The sequence below is a fragment of the Macadamia integrifolia genome, unplaced genomic scaffold (genome assembly GCF_013358625.1).
Source record: "Macadamia integrifolia cultivar HAES 741 unplaced genomic scaffold, SCU_Mint_v3 scaffold2414, whole genome shotgun sequence".
NCBI classification, from domain to species: domain Eukaryota; kingdom Viridiplantae; phylum Streptophyta; class Magnoliopsida; order Proteales; family Proteaceae; genus Macadamia; species Macadamia integrifolia.
In genome coordinates, this window is record NW_024868700.1 from 52,423 (window position 1) to 70,338 (window position 17,916).

The 17,916-nt window shown below is 40.6% G+C and overlaps 2 protein-coding genes across 9 annotated transcripts in view; both read right to left on the reverse strand.

Moving 5' to 3' along the window:
• Nucleotides 1–16,551, reverse strand: part of LOC122066483 — a 39,985-nt gene extending 23,434 nt beyond the window's left edge. For 2 of the 8 annotated variants that reach the window (XM_042630286.1, XM_042630292.1), the window contains exons 1-3: nt 15,956–16,551; nt 15,191–15,344; nt 1,149–1,250 (exon numbers count right to left, since the gene is read on the reverse strand). In XM_042630286.1, coding sequence (XP_042486220.1) covers nt 1,149–1,250; nt 15,191–15,344; nt 15,956–16,066 — 367 coding nt within the window. In that variant the 5' untranslated portion in view covers nt 16,067–16,551. The remainder of the gene's footprint in view (nt 1–1,148; nt 1,251–15,190; nt 15,345–15,955) is intronic. The other 6 variants (XM_042630288.1, XM_042630291.1, XM_042630289.1 and 3 more) reach the window with 6 other exon arrangements.
• Nucleotides 16,552–17,203: 652 nt separating this feature from the next.
• Nucleotides 17,204–17,908, reverse strand: LOC122066482. The gene is made up of 2 exons (XM_042630283.1): nt 17,792–17,908; nt 17,204–17,676 (listed from the first exon to the last, which is right to left on the reverse strand). Exons 1-2 carry the CDS (start codon nt 17,906–17,908, stop codon nt 17,434–17,436), a joined length of 360 nt encoding a protein of 119 aa, XP_042486217.1. The 3' UTR covers nt 17,204–17,433.
• Between the last annotated feature and the right edge of the window lie 8 nt (nt 17,909–17,916).

Below are 17,916 nucleotides of genomic sequence, written 5' to 3' on the forward strand. Positions count from 1 at the left end.
AAAAAAAAAAAAAAAAAAAAGGGCATTTTGAGACAGAAACTGAAATTTCCGTTTTTGACATGAAACGTCGTTTCTGGAACAGAAACGTTACCAAACGCAGCCTTAGTCAACCTTGCTTATAGGAAAGTACGACATTTTGACATTGGAAAAAGAATATCAAAGCTCATAAGTGATCTTGGTGTCCAGGTAACCCATGTCAGCAGAGACCAAGCCAAGTCATGATCTTTTGATGACTTTCTAACATTGGCAATGACAATATCAAGAACAAGCTTCTTTTATCACTGTCAGTACCAATATAAACTACCCACTCCATTCAATGATTCAATCTGGCTGGAATCGTAATAACACAGGTTCTTCGTTGAAGTTTCCTTGAAGTCCTTCCTTCATAGATGTAAAGGGACTAATGGTGGAGCAGAAAGGAGCGCCAAGGAGGAGATCATAATCGAGATTGTCTAGGAGAACAAAATCGAACAGCGAGCAGAGAGAAATCTTACAACAGAAATGGATCCTACTGTAATTCTCATCAAATCTGGTGTTTTCTTTTCTTGAATTGGGGGTCTACCCGTTAACAGGGTAAGTAATTATGTTCATCCTCAAGATGTCCTTATTATCTCCTTTAAAGACAGATGTCATCGTTCATCTTGAAAATATTAAAAGTTCAGACTATTCAAATGTTGGGCCAGCCAGTGCATAGACTGCATATTATAACTGACATTGTTCCAGAAACCGAACCATTTGACCATTGTCTCACTTGACAATCCATTGGGTAGTTAGGATTTATAATGTGAAACAACTCACAATCCAGATGGACCTTAAGTTTACCACTTGTAAATAAAACCTGTATGAGCAAAGGAATCCTATACTATTAGTCCTGGACCCATGAAAAGAGACATCGGTTGAAACATCATCATGATGAAGGAAATGGTGTTCCAAACCTCCAAAGGGTGTACACTTTATGATTGCTTATAACACAGAATCCATAACAATGACAAGTCATTTAGCTGAAAGAGTTCAAGAATCTGTCTAAGTTTTGATGGATTCAACCAACCACATAAAGATACAATAATTTAATCAAAGAAATCTTAATATCTCATCCAAAAACAACTCTTATGATTAACAGGAGAGTGGTGGTGAGAAGAATGTAATACCTTTGGAGATAAGTAGTTCGTAAGGGTGAACCAAACGTAGTAGTGATGATAATTGGACTGTTCTAGCCTCAATGAATTCTCCAAATCTAACAACTTTAACATCTGGAGCAACAAGAAATTATCACTAACACATACTACAAAATGCAACAGGAATGATGACACAATAAAAGAATGAAGCACAGCATGTAAACAACAACAAAGAGTAGACTAATAGACTAGTAAACATGTAAAACTACCTTGTTATAAAATGAAATCGACTTGAAACAAGGTAGATTGACAAAACTAATATGGAAGAAACAGAAGTATGAGATTATCATCTAACTGGATATAAGAATTAAAAGGGATCAATCCTGCTAGTACTTTATCCCACAAAAAATATTGCAGCAGCAATCATAATCTTTTATAAAACTTTATAGGCAAGCTAACATTGAAACATAAAACCCAAGATGATGCTTACTGGTCTAGTAAAAATAAATAATTTTTAAAGCAACCCTACTCTTCTACAGTATAATGTATGTCAAGAGTATATGTACTCATTATGAAATACCACAGGAGATTTGCCCCTAATGACCCGACCTTCCCCTATGTCCGCCTCCCATCCGGCAGCCTCCCTCTCCCTCTCCCTCTCACTATCCTCCCCTCCCCTCCCCTCCCCTCCTCTGATCCCAATCCCTCCCTACCCCTCCACGGCTGCCCCCACCCTGATAGATCCTGGAGCTCTTAAGTCAGTACCCGTTCCCTCCCTTCCAGAGATGGCCTTCCTCTTCATTTCATCCCCACTTCTGTGACCAACAACAAAAAAGTGGGCATCTGCCCTGCCGGACTGCTTCAACCAGAGATCTCCAAATGGAGGTGCTGCTTAATCGAATACTTCCTAAGGAGTAGTCACAGGGATTAAAGTATCAGTATCGGTCGTCGTATCGGTTGACTAAATTAAAGATATGTATCGGAGTGTATCGTATCATATCGGAGATATATGCAAAAGATCAAGGACTAAAGTATTAGTATCGGTCGCCATATCGGTCAGCTAAATTTAAGATATGTATCGGAGGGCATCGTATCGTATCGTATCGAAGATACTTTAAACCATTAGTAGACCCCCCTTCAATATGGTAAAGACCTCTCTAACCAAGCAAAGGAGAATTAAGGGATCGATGACAACTTACCTGCTTGACAATCGTAACTCTATCTTCAAGTTCTCCGATGACACCAATAGGTGTAATGCCCTTGAAGGTGGTTCTTGGCAAGTTGGGAAGAGGCCAATCTTCCTTCGACCATGGAATCAATTCATCTGTCTCAACTATGGTTCGAAATTTCGGTATTTTGGGCTTTTTTTTTTTTTCGAAACGAAATAAGGCACGAATCAATATGTGTACCATATTTCGGTCGATATTACTCCTTTTATCCCAATGGCCAAAGTTGGGTTCTATGGAACCCTTTAAAACTCATAGTTTCCGCTGTCTCCTCCTCCCCCCCCCCCCCCCCAATCCATTTACCTATCCACCTCTGATCCCTCGGGAGCCAAGAACTCCTACTAGGCCATTTACGGCCTTAACTATGCTTTAATAGGCTCTCCCACTTGGATGATTTTCACTCCTTTTCTCCCCATGTGTCCTTCCTCCCTTGGGGCATTAGTGGAGCCTTCAATGTTGTCCAGTTCTCTAAAGAGAAACAAGGGGAGGAGGGACCAAATTCTCCTGGAGTAATATAAGTGGAATAAGCTTAACATGGTCCTTGTCAACAAAGCTTGGCTTGCCTCCTTCCCATGCTACCTTCAACCTTCCTGGTATCTCAGAGCTCCTTCCTTGTTCAACCTTACGTCTCCTTTGGCCCTTAGACCTTTAAGTTCTTCGACATGTGGGCCCACCATCTAGACTTCCTCCCTATGGTCCACTCTGCCTAGAACATACCAGTCCACGCTTTCTCCTCCCCCTTTATTGCCTTGGCCCGCAAGCTTAAAAATGTCAAAGGTGCCCTTAATGTATGGAACTCTTCTTCTTTTGGAAACATCTCTTCTCGTGTCTCCACTTGCAAAGGTAAAATGGCTTTTATCCAATCCTATCTTCAAATGGATATCCACAACTCCCTACTTGCTGAGGAAGGCAGAGATTCGTCTCTTGAGCTCTCCTCTCTCCTAACCCAAGAGGAGAGTTTCCTCAAGCAGAAATCTGGATCAAATGGTTTGAGCTTGGTGACTCTAACTCTGCGTACTTCCATTGATCCCTCAAGGCGAGAACCAACTCCAACTCCAACTGCAACTCCAACTCCAACTCCATCCCTATGCTCATTCCTTGCAATGGAACCCCCCTTCTTCATTCTGACACCATTAAAGATGAAGTTGTGTCCCACATCTCTAAGATCCTCCATCCCCCAGTTCCTATCCACCCCACTCCCTTCACCCCAGATTTTGTTAAATAAATGTCTCTCCTCATCTTTCTACTCCCCTTCAAGCTATCCCCTCTATTGATCAAACCTGTTGTTCTCTCCTATAAAGCAAACAATGCTCCAAGGCCCGATGGATTTTTAGCATGATTTTTTCTCCTCTTGTTGGGACATTATTGAATCCGATTTGGTTAAGGCCATTAAAAGCTTCTACTTCTGCACCTCCCATTCAGGGGATCAACCACACGTTCTTGTGCCTTATCCCTAAAAAAGAGTGTGCTTCCTCATTGTCTAACTTTAGACCTACCTCCATCTACAAACTTCTATACAAAAAATTCATTGCTAAAATTCTTGCCGACCGCCTCCAATCGAGATTGATTCCTTTGTCAGCCCTGACCAATCTATGTTCATAGCTAATCAAAGATTTGCTGATAACATCACCCTTTGTCATGAACTTGTCAGAGGTTTTGACAGGAAGGCACACTCCCCTGTTGTCCCTTTCAAAATTGACATTCACAAGGCTTTTGACTAGTTCAAATAGGACTTCATCACTCAGACCCTCCTCCAGATGTCTTTTTCCCCTGTCTTTGTCAATTGGATCTACTCCTGCATCTCCTCCCCTCACTTCTCAGTCCTTGTCAATGGTAGCCCTGCAGGTTTCTTCTCTTCTACCACTGGCATCTGCCAAGGCTGCCCTCTTTCCCCTCTCCTCTTCTCTTTGGCACTCCAAATATATCCAATCCTCTACTAACAAGCACCTCATTTCCACCCATTCCTAAATGTAAGGCTCTCAAGCTTACTCACCTTGCTTTTGCTAATGATCTCATTATCTTCTCCAAGGTTGATCCTCTTCCCATTTAGTCCATCATGTCCTCCCTTCATCTCTTTGAATTTCTCTCTGGTCTTCACGTTAACCTTCTTAAATGTCCCATTTTTCTCGCTGGTGTCTTTAAAGCCTCTAAACCCATCTACTCCATCTCAATGGCTTCTCCTTTAGTTCCATCTCAGTTAAATACTTGGGCCTTCCACTCATACCTACTAGATTATCTACCCATCATTGCTCCCTATGCTTAATCATATTAGGACAAGGCTTCACCTTTGGAACGGCAAGCTACTTTCTTATCCAGGGCGCCTTGTCCTCATCAGATCTATTCTTCAATCATGTTACCTATATTGGACTGGCATTTTCCATCTTCCCAAATCCACCATTAAGATTAACGAATCCTTGATGTGCTCCTTCCTTGGGAAAGGCACTGACCCCCCCGCTTCTTCCACCCCATCCACCGAGCCTCCATCTATCTTCCCAAATATAAAGGAGGCTTAAGCTTGCAACAGGATAAAGGATGCTAACACTACTGGGCTACTCAAGCTCATCTGAAAATTTGTTTCCAAACAAAACAGCATCCAGGTCTCTTAGGTCTATTCCTACCTCTTGTGGAAAGACATCTTTTAGATAATCACCCCCTCCTCCAACTCATCCTAGGTTTGGTGGTGTCAACTTCTCAATACCCAACCCTTAGCCCTCTAAGCCATTTCTTCCTCCACTGGAGATGGTTCTTCTACCCTCCTTTGGCTTGACAACTGGCACCCTATTGGGGTCCTTCTTTCCATCGTCGGCCCCAGATCCGTCTACTCCTCTAGTTTAGCCAGACACCTCCCTGTTGCCTCCATCATCTGTAATGGTGCCTGGTCCCCTCCCCAAGCCCCTTCTTCCCTATCCTTCTCTGGTCCTCCCTCCCCTCCCTCCCCCCTCCTTCCCTCCTCTTCTGACAAGGTCTTGTGGTCTCATTCCCCCTCTGGTCACTTTTCCTCTTATTCCTCTGACCTAATCTGCTCCAAAGGTCCCCTTGTCCTTTACCATAAAATCATCTGGATTGCGGGTCACATCCCCCGTCATGCTTTTACCGTTTGTAACTGCCTCCCAACCCAAACCTTCCTCATCCATCATCATATTCTTGTCCACCCCACCTGCTGCCATTGTTGGAATGGAATTGAAGGCTCTAACCACCTTTTCTTTGACTACCCCTTTTCCTCATCGATCTGGAAAAGAGTCCTTTCTTCCTTTTGGCCTGCTGGAAGACATCCCCTCCTTTCTAGAGAATGGATTTGGGTAGACATGACATTTACTGGTAATAATGTCTGTAATACTGCTAGGAGGCTTGCATTAAGTGCCACCATTAGCCACATTCGGATGGAGCGCAACCTTCCTAGATGGACTTCCAACTCCAAGTCCTTTGACTCGATTTGAAGGTCGTCTACTTTGATGTTAGCTCCAAGTTGAACGGTCATTAACATTCGGTTCATGATTCCCTAAGGAATAGGCTCATTGTTGTGTCATGGGGCCTTTGATTCCCCCCTCCTCTCCCCACTTAGGGGTTTTCTTTCTTTCTTGTATGGTGTTCTCTCCTTGAGGCTTGTATATCCCTCCCCCAACTTTTTTCCTACCAGTTGTTAATGCATTTATTATTCACCCAAAGAAAGGGCACAGTAAATCCAAAACAAGCAATTATGATAGTTAAGCTTAAGCATGTTTATTAATTATTATAAACCTCAGCATTTGTGGCGAAACCAGGATCTGAAACTAGTACCTGCAAAGTGGAAGAAAGAGAGAGAGAGATCAATGGAAGGAGAAATGTGAACCATAATAGATTCAGTATGTACATCTATCATGGTCTACCCCTTTATTTATAATAGCAAACAACAGACTCTCAATAAGGGTCCTACTAAGAGTGTAAAAGCCAAGTGTCCAAGGCTAAGATTAATTACAAAGTAACAATGCAACTCAAAGAGACAAAAGCATACCACGATAGAGACACTCCGCCTATAATGATCACTCAACTAAACCAAATAGCAATACAGTAATGCAGGGGATTTGACAGCCACACTTATCTATGTATCCTATATAAGTACGTACTTTATGCTTCTTTTTCGCCAAGTTTCATTCGATTTTTTGTGGATTGGACAATGAAAAAACTAGCAAGCAGCAAGAGGTGCTTAGTCAAGTCAAGCAGCGAGCTCCGCTTTCAGAGCAAAGCGAGCACGGTCATTTTGCGAGAATATGACGGATGCCCATCCATAGAGAGGAAAAATAGACCTCTTCCATTGGTTTGAGATCAAATCCTCGGGGGCCCGAGCAGCATAGAAAACCAAAACTCTATAGGGCGGTTGCCGCTTTCAAGCCTACAAACGGTGCAAATGGAGGTTTGGAACCCTAACCTAGGTTGGGCGCAGGTGCGCCCCGCAAAGAAAACGGATGCGCTAATGCGCAAATCTCAGTCTTTCCCATTCGCCATGCATTTGGTTAATTGTGTTAGGTCAATCGCTTGACTCGACTTAAGGCCGGATTTCATCTCCTTCCCACTTCCCTTTGCTTATGATGCTTCATGTTGACGGGTGCCCTATCCGCTTTTATGCAACGGGAGTCAAACCACCCTTCCTCCAAGATTGAAGTTTCGCTCCAGAAAAGTCTCTTTAGGAAAAGCCATTGGAACCAGGCATCAGAGCCCCCCCAATATATAAATCTTTTGGCAAACTTTTTATTATCCAAAATTGCCCTCACTAATGTCGTTTGTATTCAGTGCTCCATTTCTCTTTCTAAGATGGTAAATTGGTCAAAACCCCCTTCATAAGAAACAAACTGTTGTGTTTCTCCAGCTTATCACCAATGGTGACCAAAGCGTTTTGTAGAAATGCTAACGGAGAAATTTAACAAATTTTTAAAACCTTACTGCAAGGAACCGTTTTTCACTTCACGTGGCTCAATCGAGACCTTCTCTCCCTCTCTCTCCATGCCATTCTCTCCTACATTAGATGATCAAAATAGTTGCAGAGAATCATTGATGCCTATAACTATAATTTATATACTTGCTAAGTTATAATCCTCTATGCGGCCATCTCCCTGAGAACCATTTAAAGTGTTTCGGTTAGGACCACATTCCAGATGCCGACCCTACTACCGGTGTAACATGACATAAGGCCACATCACAAAGGGTGAGTTGTCGCCTGAAAGCAGGGTTAAGAATCACTTTGACGGCTTGAACTTTTGAAGTATTTGGTCAGAGATGAAGGCAGCGGATATGTCACTGCGACATCTAAACCACCTTAAGGATCTACTCACAACCATTTCCACATTCCCACATCTCTCTCTCTCACCAGTTATTTCATAAACAAGTCTTGTCGATATATCTTCTGTTATGGCATAAGACATTATGGTGAGAGAGAGAGATATGAGGTGGGTAAATATTCTATTTGTTTTCACAATATCCGGTTAAATGATTTCTGTGACTTATGGGTTGTTATAATTGACCAAGTAAAATTTCTCCTTCTGGCTGCAGATTTCAGCAGCCTTACTGAAGTGAGAATCTCTCTCTCTCTACCTTATTTCTTTACTTTTGATAACCAAAACGATTGCAGATAATCATCGCACTGAGAATGTTTAATGAAATGCTGGAGAATTCGATTTGTACGCTATTTTCACTTACTGCACAGAGAATGTATGATGAAATGTCTGAGATAAATGTCATTTCCTTGAATCCACTTTTGTATAGGTATTTCAAAGTAAGGGATTCGGATGGGAAGTGTCCGATAAGATTCTAATGAAAGATATGGTCTCCTGGAACTCAACGATGTCTGGGCTTCAGGTATGTGGAAGGTGGGGATATGGAAAAATGATTAATGGATATTCTTTTCTCTTTCTACAAATTGATCTGGAAATTTTTGATCGGGTAGTTTTCCATGTAGTGAACTTAAACTTAATGGAATAACGTTATACATGGTTCTTTTTGAATAATTTCTCCTCTATAAATTTTTTATTTTCTTATTTAATTTGGAACTCATCCTTGTTATTATCTTGCGCTTCCTGCAACCATGTTTTGTTCGATTCATGCATTTTGTTTGTTTACTATTTTTAACTCTGAATAGACTTTTCTAACTCATACATATATATATAGAGAGAGAGAGAGAGAGAGAGAGATTTATATCCATTCCTTTCATATTATTCTACTCACAAACCTGTGTGCAGTCTAACATTTCCTTACACTGAACACAGGTTTCTCAATGCTATCAAGCAAGCATCTCTGCCTATGGTTTCTCAATGCTATTAAGTAGCATGTTTGCCTATCGTTGTTGAAGAATAGTGCATTGTCTGCTGTTACTATTTTCTAGCTCCTGGGTTCTATCTACATGAGCTTGACATCAGAGTTCAAATCAGTATCCTGCTTATCCTCCGAGCATATATCCAATCCTTTCATATTATTCCACTTGCAACTGTGTGTGTGTGTGTTTTTGAACTTTTTTAAACCTACACAGGTGCTTGCTACACAAAAATTGGCACCACATACTTGGGTTTTGTGATATTTCTAGTGCACTGACAAATTCGGATTAACACTTGAACGCCCACTGTTAGATAAGTTGATGTGGAATCCTTTGAGTTGAGTAATTTTAGTCTTTTTTTAAATGATGCATCCTAACTTGTATTATTGAGTTTTTTTCGTGTTTAAAAATTTCTATGGTATGGTTGCTCACAATTGTCAAAAAACCAGTGTGCATGCAATATGGAGAGTCAAAGATATTTCATTTGTTCAGGCCAATTTATTCCGAGTCCAGTTTGTAGATAAATACATAGAATGAATGGATTTCCATTAACATCATCCTATCTTGGACTGTTTAGTGTGAAACTATTAAGCGGAAATAATTGTGGGTATAATTAATTTAGGAATAGTTGTGGGTATGATTTAGTTCCTCAACAAGTTATAGTTGCTATATATGAATGGAATGCCCATTTGTCCTTGCTAATGGTTCATGTAACAGTTATATTAGATTATGTAATATCTTTGGTATTTCAGAGCGCTGTTAAGCCCTATCCTTCAATAGGATTTTTAATGCGAGAAGACCCCCACTTACTCCACAGGGCCTCAGAAGAGAAAGGATATAGAGACAAGGAAGATGATGCAGAGGTAGTAGGTTGACCAGCCTAATCCATCACAAATGCCTTGCACATTTTAAACACAAACCGGAGTGCAGGTCTTTAAGAAGGTTTTTTTAATCCTCAATTGGATCAGATGAAAAGCTCCTCCATGGGTCCAGCCTCTGCACTTATCACCAGAGGAAGAAGAGAGACAAGGGTACAACTGTCTCAACAAATCTCCTATTTTGACTTTTACCCCAAATAGGGAACGGAGCAGAGTTTCCATGATGGTTGGCACCAAAGAGAGACAAGACTACCCCTGAAAATAGGCCTGGTCCTCAAAGAAAGTAGCGTGCCTCGACACATAAAACTCACGAGAAGAGGAATCATAATAGCTATAACCTGTTTTACCAGATGGGTATCAAAGGAAAATATACATAACCACCTTTGGTGAAAGCTTGTCATGGTCAACGAACAGAAGAACAAAACATTGGCATCGAAAGACTAGTGCACCGTTGAAGAACGTTCCTATAAATAGTCAAACCAAATCCCCTAATCTCCACCAACCTCTACTTTTGTTGGTTAGTCAATCTTCCTCTATACGAATTGGCATTTTGATCACCCTTGTACTTAATCTTTCGAAGGATCACCCATTGAAGCAGCTTTCATGAACCTTTCATCTCTCCACTTCACTCTTACGAATTCGAGTGAAGCAGCGGACAATAAGAAAGACTAGTAGGGCAGAAACTGGGAGGAGTTGTGCCAGGCATTTTTAAAATCCCAGCCCAACCCTGAATCTTATTAGTTAGGCCTAGGCCAGGCCTGACCCTAACTTAGGTTCTGAAAACACCAATCATGGCCATAAGTTAAGGCCAAGGTGGGCTGACCCACCATATTGGCCCTGACCATGGGGAGGGGGAGATGCAAGGGTTAGGCCGGCCAACAAGAAAAACATCAACTTTACATAAAATAAACCCTAATAAAATATATTATATCACATATTAACTTCATATAAAATATACTATATAAACAAAAAGTGTCTAATATTTATAGACTTAAAATTGGTGATATATCTTAAAATAGAGCTGGGCCAGGCTTGGCCCAAAGCCTCAACCCTGGCCCGGCCCGGCTATGACTTGGGGCCAAAATTTTCCAATCTAGACCCACCCTCAAGGCCTGGGTATGTCGGCCCAACCCTATTCGGACTCAAGGCAGGTTCGGTCCGACAGGTCCAAACTTACACCCCTACAATAGAGCATAATGTCAAGGCCTTAGACCTTTCTAAGCAACCGCACTGGCACTTAGCACTCTCACTAGCACTAAATCAGCTTTACTATACTTCTTAAAGGACTTGGGAACAGAAGTAGAGAACACAAGAGAGTTTGAGTGAAAAAACTTGTATTACACTTGAGAGTTTTAAGTACAACGCTTGGATACTCACTTGCTCAGTGCCTTGGCCAAATGAGACCACCTATATTTATAGGCACACCAAGTTACAAAGAATGCTAAGATATTTACAATTGTCATCTATCCAATGGTTGGGAAGTTTCTACACCTCCTTAAGGAAGAATTCTAGAGTCATGGAGAAGTCTAGAAACCTCTCCTCTTCCTAAGCTATACAACCTTCTCTAGTACCTTCTTAGTTTCTAGAGTTTATCTAGAACGTCTAGAGGTTCTAAAGGCTTCCCTAGAAATGTCTAGACTCCATCCTCACTATGGTAAAAAGGTCTAGACAAGAGACTTTCTGCAAGTATCTAGACTTCCTACACTTTCGTAGAAAGTTCTAAAAACTTAGCCTTACTTAGCCCAATGGCCTAAGTCCATGGGCTGGTGAACTAGGCTCGTGGGCCTTTGTTGGGCAGGTTCTGGCAATAAGCTAGCTAGTTTTTTTCTAATCTATCTTGCTAGCTCGTAGCTCTGGCATCATCACCCTTTCGGGTGTATATATACAATAACTTAGCCTTGTCCCAACTAAATGGGGTTGGCTACATGGGTCCGAACAAAGCCAAAAAGGGAAGTAAGAGAAATCTCACCTAAAAGGGGTCGGCTGTAATGATTCTTCCTCTCCAATCAAATCTACTCAAGGTCATACTTGGGAAAATACCTAGAATATGCATGGCTTTCCTCACTACTTCTCCTATGGTCATTTTAGGCCAGCCCTTAGCTCTTTTAGCAAACCTTCCATCTGAATGAGATCACTCCTCCTTACTAGTGCATCCCCAAGCCTCCATTGAACATGACCACACCCCTCGCTTTGTCAATGGCTTTCCCTTTCTTCGGCTTCCCCTGCTCCAGACATCACTCATGCAGCCTCTTTTCACGGTTAGGGAAGTAGCATCCCTCATAACCCCCAAAACCCTAACTCCTTACCCCCCCTTTTACTAGCCTCTTGCATCGGTCTAGCTCCTCGCTTAAATCAACCCAAGCCTAGGCCAGCGCATGCCCTTACTTCCCCCCTCCATATACCCCCATTTCAGCGCAACAAACCCTAGCCAAGAGTAGCTCGGATGAGCTTTTGCCTCGCCACCCCACGTCCTCAAAATGAACCATTGGTGCATCTGGAACATCTATGGCCTCAACTCTCCATGGCAAAGTAAGGGAAATCCAATCCCACCTGAAATCTTCCCACCATGACCATTGTTGTCTTTTTGAAACTAGGGTCCCTGAATCCAAAGCTTACCACATAGCCTCTTTTAATGCTCACCAAGGCATCCATACGACTTTGTCTAGACTGGATATGTTGATTCCGACTACATCAGTGACATAGACAGCCAAAGGTCTACTATAGGGCATAGTTGTCAAGGCATCACCAAGGCACCCATACGAATTTGTCTGGACTAACGACTCAGCGTCGTGTTGGTCTCGCCTTAAAATTTTCCCCCTCAAACGCCTTAGTTCGCCTAAGCGTTGTGACAACTATGCTACAAGGTATATATTTACATTAGTTGGTGGACCTATCTAATGGACGGTGATGCTTCAGTCCATAGTCGCATTGTCCACTACAGAGGCAGAGTACATAGCGGCGATGGATGCTGCCAAGGAAGGGGTCTAGTTGGCAAGTTGGTTCGTTAGTTAGGGTTAGAGTAGGGAGGTATGGTGTTACACTATGATAGTCAAAGTGCTATAAATATTGCAAATAAATAAGTGTTTCATGCAAGGACAAAGCACATTGATGTGAAGTTTCACAAAATCAAGGAGCTTGTGTTAGAAAGCAGCTTTCACTTGAGGAAAATTCAAACGAACAACAATCCTGCAAATATTGTTACCAAGCCAATAATTATAGAGAAGTTCGGCTTTTGTTCGGACTTAATCAATGTTGCTTGTTGTTGAAGGGACGCACTAGACAGGTGTCAGTTTGTACCTTTATGGAGCTATAGGTATGAAGGCATCTATAGGTTAATCTTTACAAGAGACTCTACAGATGTCAAACCAAAGTGGAGATTGTCGGGGGTATAGTGTCTTGTATTCTATTACATAGGTTTGTGAACTGATTCTGAAGAGCCATGGAAAGCCCCAGGGCTCAAGAACTTGAGGCCCAGAGAAATTGACCCACCCTGCTTGTTATCTTCGTTATTAAGGCCTCAACAAACTAGCGATCCATAGAAAGGGTTTGAGGACAGCAAGCCCCAAGGAAAATATTTTAGGGCTACATGGGTATTTCAGTATTATATGCCCAAGTAGGAGGTTTTGCTATATATTTGTAGCAAGGGTTCATTCTCTATAATTTGAGAAATGAGTGAGGACAGGCGATTGTAACCCTATCTATTGATAGTGAAGTGAATCTCATCTCACCGTGGACATAAGCAATCTTACCGAACCATGTAAATCTTTGTGTGCAGTTGTGTGATTGTTTTTCTTCTCTATTTGTTTTCTTCGTCATTTTAGGTTTTCTCTTTTACACCTGCGGTGGAGTGGTTTTATTGTTTCTTCGTTATGTCTACTGCATAGTACACAAGGGTATACTTGTCCTTGTGTTTGTATTTTGTTAACCCTATTATATAATGTATGAGGGATTGCCAATTGCCATAATATTGAGTTCTTTTTCTATTAGTAGTCTTTTTCACTCCTCTGTTTTCTATTATCTTTCTCTTGGTAGCTCATTCCTATTCTTCGTTCTTCTTCTTTTCTTCTTCATTTACTTTGCTTATTCTTCTTCTTATTGGTTGTTCTAGGTCTAAAACCACAACAATATTGATTGGCGATCAAGGATGTCTTGTCTCTGTCAATTACATGATTCTCTTTAACAAATCCAAAAGTATATCATTTTAAGAGAACGACACAAATGAATTTTCTTAGAATTGACAATGTTTAACTCAAACAAGTTAAACATTGTCTCCCCCTACCCCTTCTTCTTCTCAGATGGCAGAAATATAGAATGCTTTGCCTACCATCCCAACCGTTGGCCATTCGAGGAATGACACAATTCTCTGGAAGCATTCCCCGGATGGTCTCTTTAATGCTAAGGCTGCTTGGGAATTTTTCAGATCTCATGGTCCCTCGTCCCCTTGGCACAAGCACATCTGGCTCAAGCATCATATCCCTAGGCAAAGCTTCACTGCTTGGAGAGTCTTCATGAAATGCTTCCCTATGCAAGCTTTCCTCATTCAGAGAAGGATTCCAGTCTCCTCGGGTTGTTATCTTTGTGGTTCTGAGCCTGAAGACATAGAGCATCGCTGTTTTGCTTGCCGTGTCTCCTCCTCTATATGGAATTTAATCCTCTTCAAATGTTGGCCGATTAATAGAAGAATCCTTCCTTCCAAAGGGAGTGGATCTAAATGGATATGACATTCCAAGGGAAGACCATTTGTGACTTTGTGAGCAAGCTTGCCTTTTGCATAGCCAACAAACAAATTTGGATGGAGAGAAATCATAGGAAATGGACCTCCAAACTCTCGGCCGCTCGGAAATATTTGGAGCTCCATCTTCTTTGATGTTAAAGCCAAGATATCAAAAGTTTCTTCAACTTGTTCCCCTTCCCCAAGATATTGTCACATTGTAGCTTCCTGGGAGCTTCCTAGTTCTACGGTCAAGAGCCCGAATTCTCCATGAGATCCGTGGATTTGCCCTCTTTTTTTTTCCCTCCCCTTCTTAGGGGTATGTATGTATTTTCTTCTCCTTTGGTAATGAATTATTGATTCACCCAAAAAAAAAAATTCAAATTTGAACTAAGAAGTATAAAATACCGTAGTCGAATTAAATTCGATTAGAGCATACTCAAACTAACTTGCACACCTAAATAATGAAGATAAGTTTGAAATCTTCATTACAGATCATCCGGTTAATTTTTCCGCCACATTTTGAAACTATGATATATGAAATCCTTCCTCCTCTTATTTATATTTATATAATTTTACCTAAGATAAAAACTAGATGACATGATCTTTGCCATGTTAGACATACTGTAATTAACATTAAAGATTACATATAACAAACCATCTTCCACTAAAGAAAAAAAATATAGAACAAACCATCTACTCAAAATATATGCATTCCTACATGAGTCTTGAAAACAGCAACACGGCCATAGAATATTATGGAGAAAACTATCATTTAGGATAATAACAGGAAGGGAGGGGGAGAGAGATGATGATGATTATGATGGTGGAAAGAAGGAAAAAGACCACAGGTGATGCAGATCACTAATACTAATCATTTGACCTCACTTCCAAATACTTTGGAGTCCCCCCCCCCCAAAAAAATAAGATCTTGCTACTTATCCAAACAACCAGGGGAAAAAAAGAAAAAAGGATCTCACTTTGTAACAGGATGACATCACCAGCAAACACCATCGATCCTATTTGCTTCTGCCATAGAGATACAGAGAAGAAAGGCCGTGTGTCATCTCCAACCTGAATGTCAGTCCTTACCAATTCCCCTTCTTTTGGAAACTTGAACCTCTGTACAATCAGCTTGATTATTATGATAGAGTAAGTTGAAGAGGAAGTAGACATTCTACTAAAAGATAAAGTAGACATTCTACCAAAACATAAACTGTCAAATCAGTAATTTGATTAGACAAAAATCAGAATACCTTACTTAAAAAGAGTAGCCACCATCTAGTTATAAAGTTTGGACAATTATTCGTAGCTTAAGACAGAACTAGAAACTAGTGATGTAAGTAACTGTAAATCAGAACATATCTTAGTAAAACTAAAGAAAAAAGAAACCACCTACTACTCAAGTTTTTTTTTCCAGTAGTCATAGCTCGAGGCAGATAACTAGGAAAAGAAAAAGCAAGTAAACTCAAAAACAAAAACATGGGAAATAAAGCAAATGCTTGATGTTCATGAACAACAAAAGACATAATAAGACAGGAAATACAATATCAAGTGTTGGGGGATGACAGGCATCAACTCCATCACGAGATTGGTTTCCTAAAGCAACAATGTATCCATGCATGATTCAAAAGTTAAGGGTGGATAAATGTGCAAACACTAAAAGATATTCGCCCCAACACCAAATGAACCAGAAAGCAATATAGGGCAACGAATAGAGAGAGAGAGAGAGAGAGAAAGCCTACCTGGATGGGTCGAGACTTGTGAACAAATACGAGCAATTGAACGTAGTCTCCTATATGGGAAACGGCTTTCGACAGATCGATCAGTGGCCCATACCACCCGATTGCTGCCATCAATCAATAAATAGCAAGTCTGTCAGTGTGACTGCATTTGAAGTTTGAATTTGCGGTACTTCTTCAAAAATCCACAGTTTTTCTATACTTCCTTTTCTTGAACCCCAAGAAAAGATTCACAGTTCGTTCCGCTTGGGGCGCACCTGAACCGCCCTTGTCCTGGCTCCCAAAGTTTGAAGCTTGAAGTTAGGGTTGAACTTCTGACTTTTGGAACGTTGAAGACCTTTCCTTTCTCGTTTCGTGCATCTACATTTGTTCGCCAAAGTTACATTGTTTCGGTGGTGCGGGGCTCCTTGCCCTTGGCTGTCGATGATGACGGTGAAATAGTTCTTCTCAATTCTCATTGGTATTGGCGGTAGCGTGTGTTCAAATCCTGTGAGACCGTGAACATCCAACGGTTGGATGCATATGCTGGAGCCTCCAACCGGTCTATGCTCATTGCTCACTGTAGAGGTACCGGACTCAGTGACACTGGCACTATTGTTCCAAATTACGTCTGTTTGGGCCACTAAGGGGGCGTTTGGTTCGAATTATCCATCGGATCAGATCCCATGGAATATGGATTCTGGATCTAACTCAAATGAATGAGTTTCTTTGGAATCATTTCAACTCGTTAAAAAAACTGTTTGGTTACCTGATTCTACTAGCCAGATTCTAAGTGGAAAACTGTTTGGTTCCCCTGATTCTGTCACTTGATTCTAAGTGAAAACTGTTTGGTTACCCTGATTCTGGGCATTGATTCTGAGTGTAAAACTGTTTGGTTACCTTTGAGTCTTTGAACCCATGTTCTGTTGAAAAAAAAAAATTGTCACAAACAAAACCTAAAAATACAATTTGGTCCACACATGTACTTTATTTTTAATTTTTTTTCCTTTTCTTTTTTATGGTAATATGTTAAAAAAAAAAAAGTGTAACCCTAAACCTTTAAGTCTAATACTGTAGTGCAGTAATTTATTTTTTTTATTTTTTCATTTTTATTTGTATTTTTTTTTTGTAAATTGAAGAGGCCAAAAAGAAGAACATTACAAGACATGATTGTATTGTAGTTCATGTAATCGAAATAGGTATCGTGTACCATATAATTCAGATCTGAAAATTGTCCAAACCAGCGGATGATTTGGTTTATGGAGATATATATGCTTCAAAGTGTTTATAAACAACAGTCTCCAAGCAAGAAGCCAGTAATATAGGTCCTTAGGACCAAATGAGAGAAGAAGCACGTAAATACTCGAATATAGTACTGAGTCCATCCAGGTACTAGTAAATGCTAATTAAGTCTTTCTATGAAAAAAAAAAAATAGATAATGAACTCAATATCATTACAATGGCTTCAGACTTTTCTTTCTAAAAAGTTCCAAAAAAGTTCATCATACATTTTTGTTTAAATCAAGCTTCTTGACTACGTCAAGAACATCTCTCAACATCCTCATATGACCCTCAGATTCTTTTATTGCACCGTTCAAGTATCCTTTGATATAGTCTGATGAAGGGGAAGGAGATGATGAAGTTGATGTTTCTGAGCATATGGACCTAGGTGGAGTCTGGTAAGTATCACAACTTGGGCTTGAACTTGATATCCATTCAAACATTCCACAACCTTTGTTTTCAACCTATAAAGCAAATATAATCATTTTATAAGAATACAATAAAATAAACATTCAAATCTTAAACATCTGAAAAAAGTTTACAAAATTAAATTAAACAAAAGATTTTAAAAATTCATACCCCAGTTGATTGTGGACAGCACCAAAAATATCGACCATAATTTGCACTTGTTTTCGCAGTTCTGACCTTACACTGACCGTTCCCACAGTCACACATCTTAAGATGGTCAACCCACATGAAGAAGT

Bases quoted from the DNA above. Each gene is read 5' to 3' on its own strand.
- LOC122066482 (XM_042630283.1), bottom strand. From the start codon at position 17,908: ATGTGGGTTGACCATCTTAAGATGTGTGACTGTGGGAACGGTCAGTGT. The intron at 17,677-17,791 runs GTATGAATTTTT...TTTGCTTTATAG, and splicing joins GCTGTCCACAATCAACTGGG to GTTGAAAACAAAGGTTGTGG.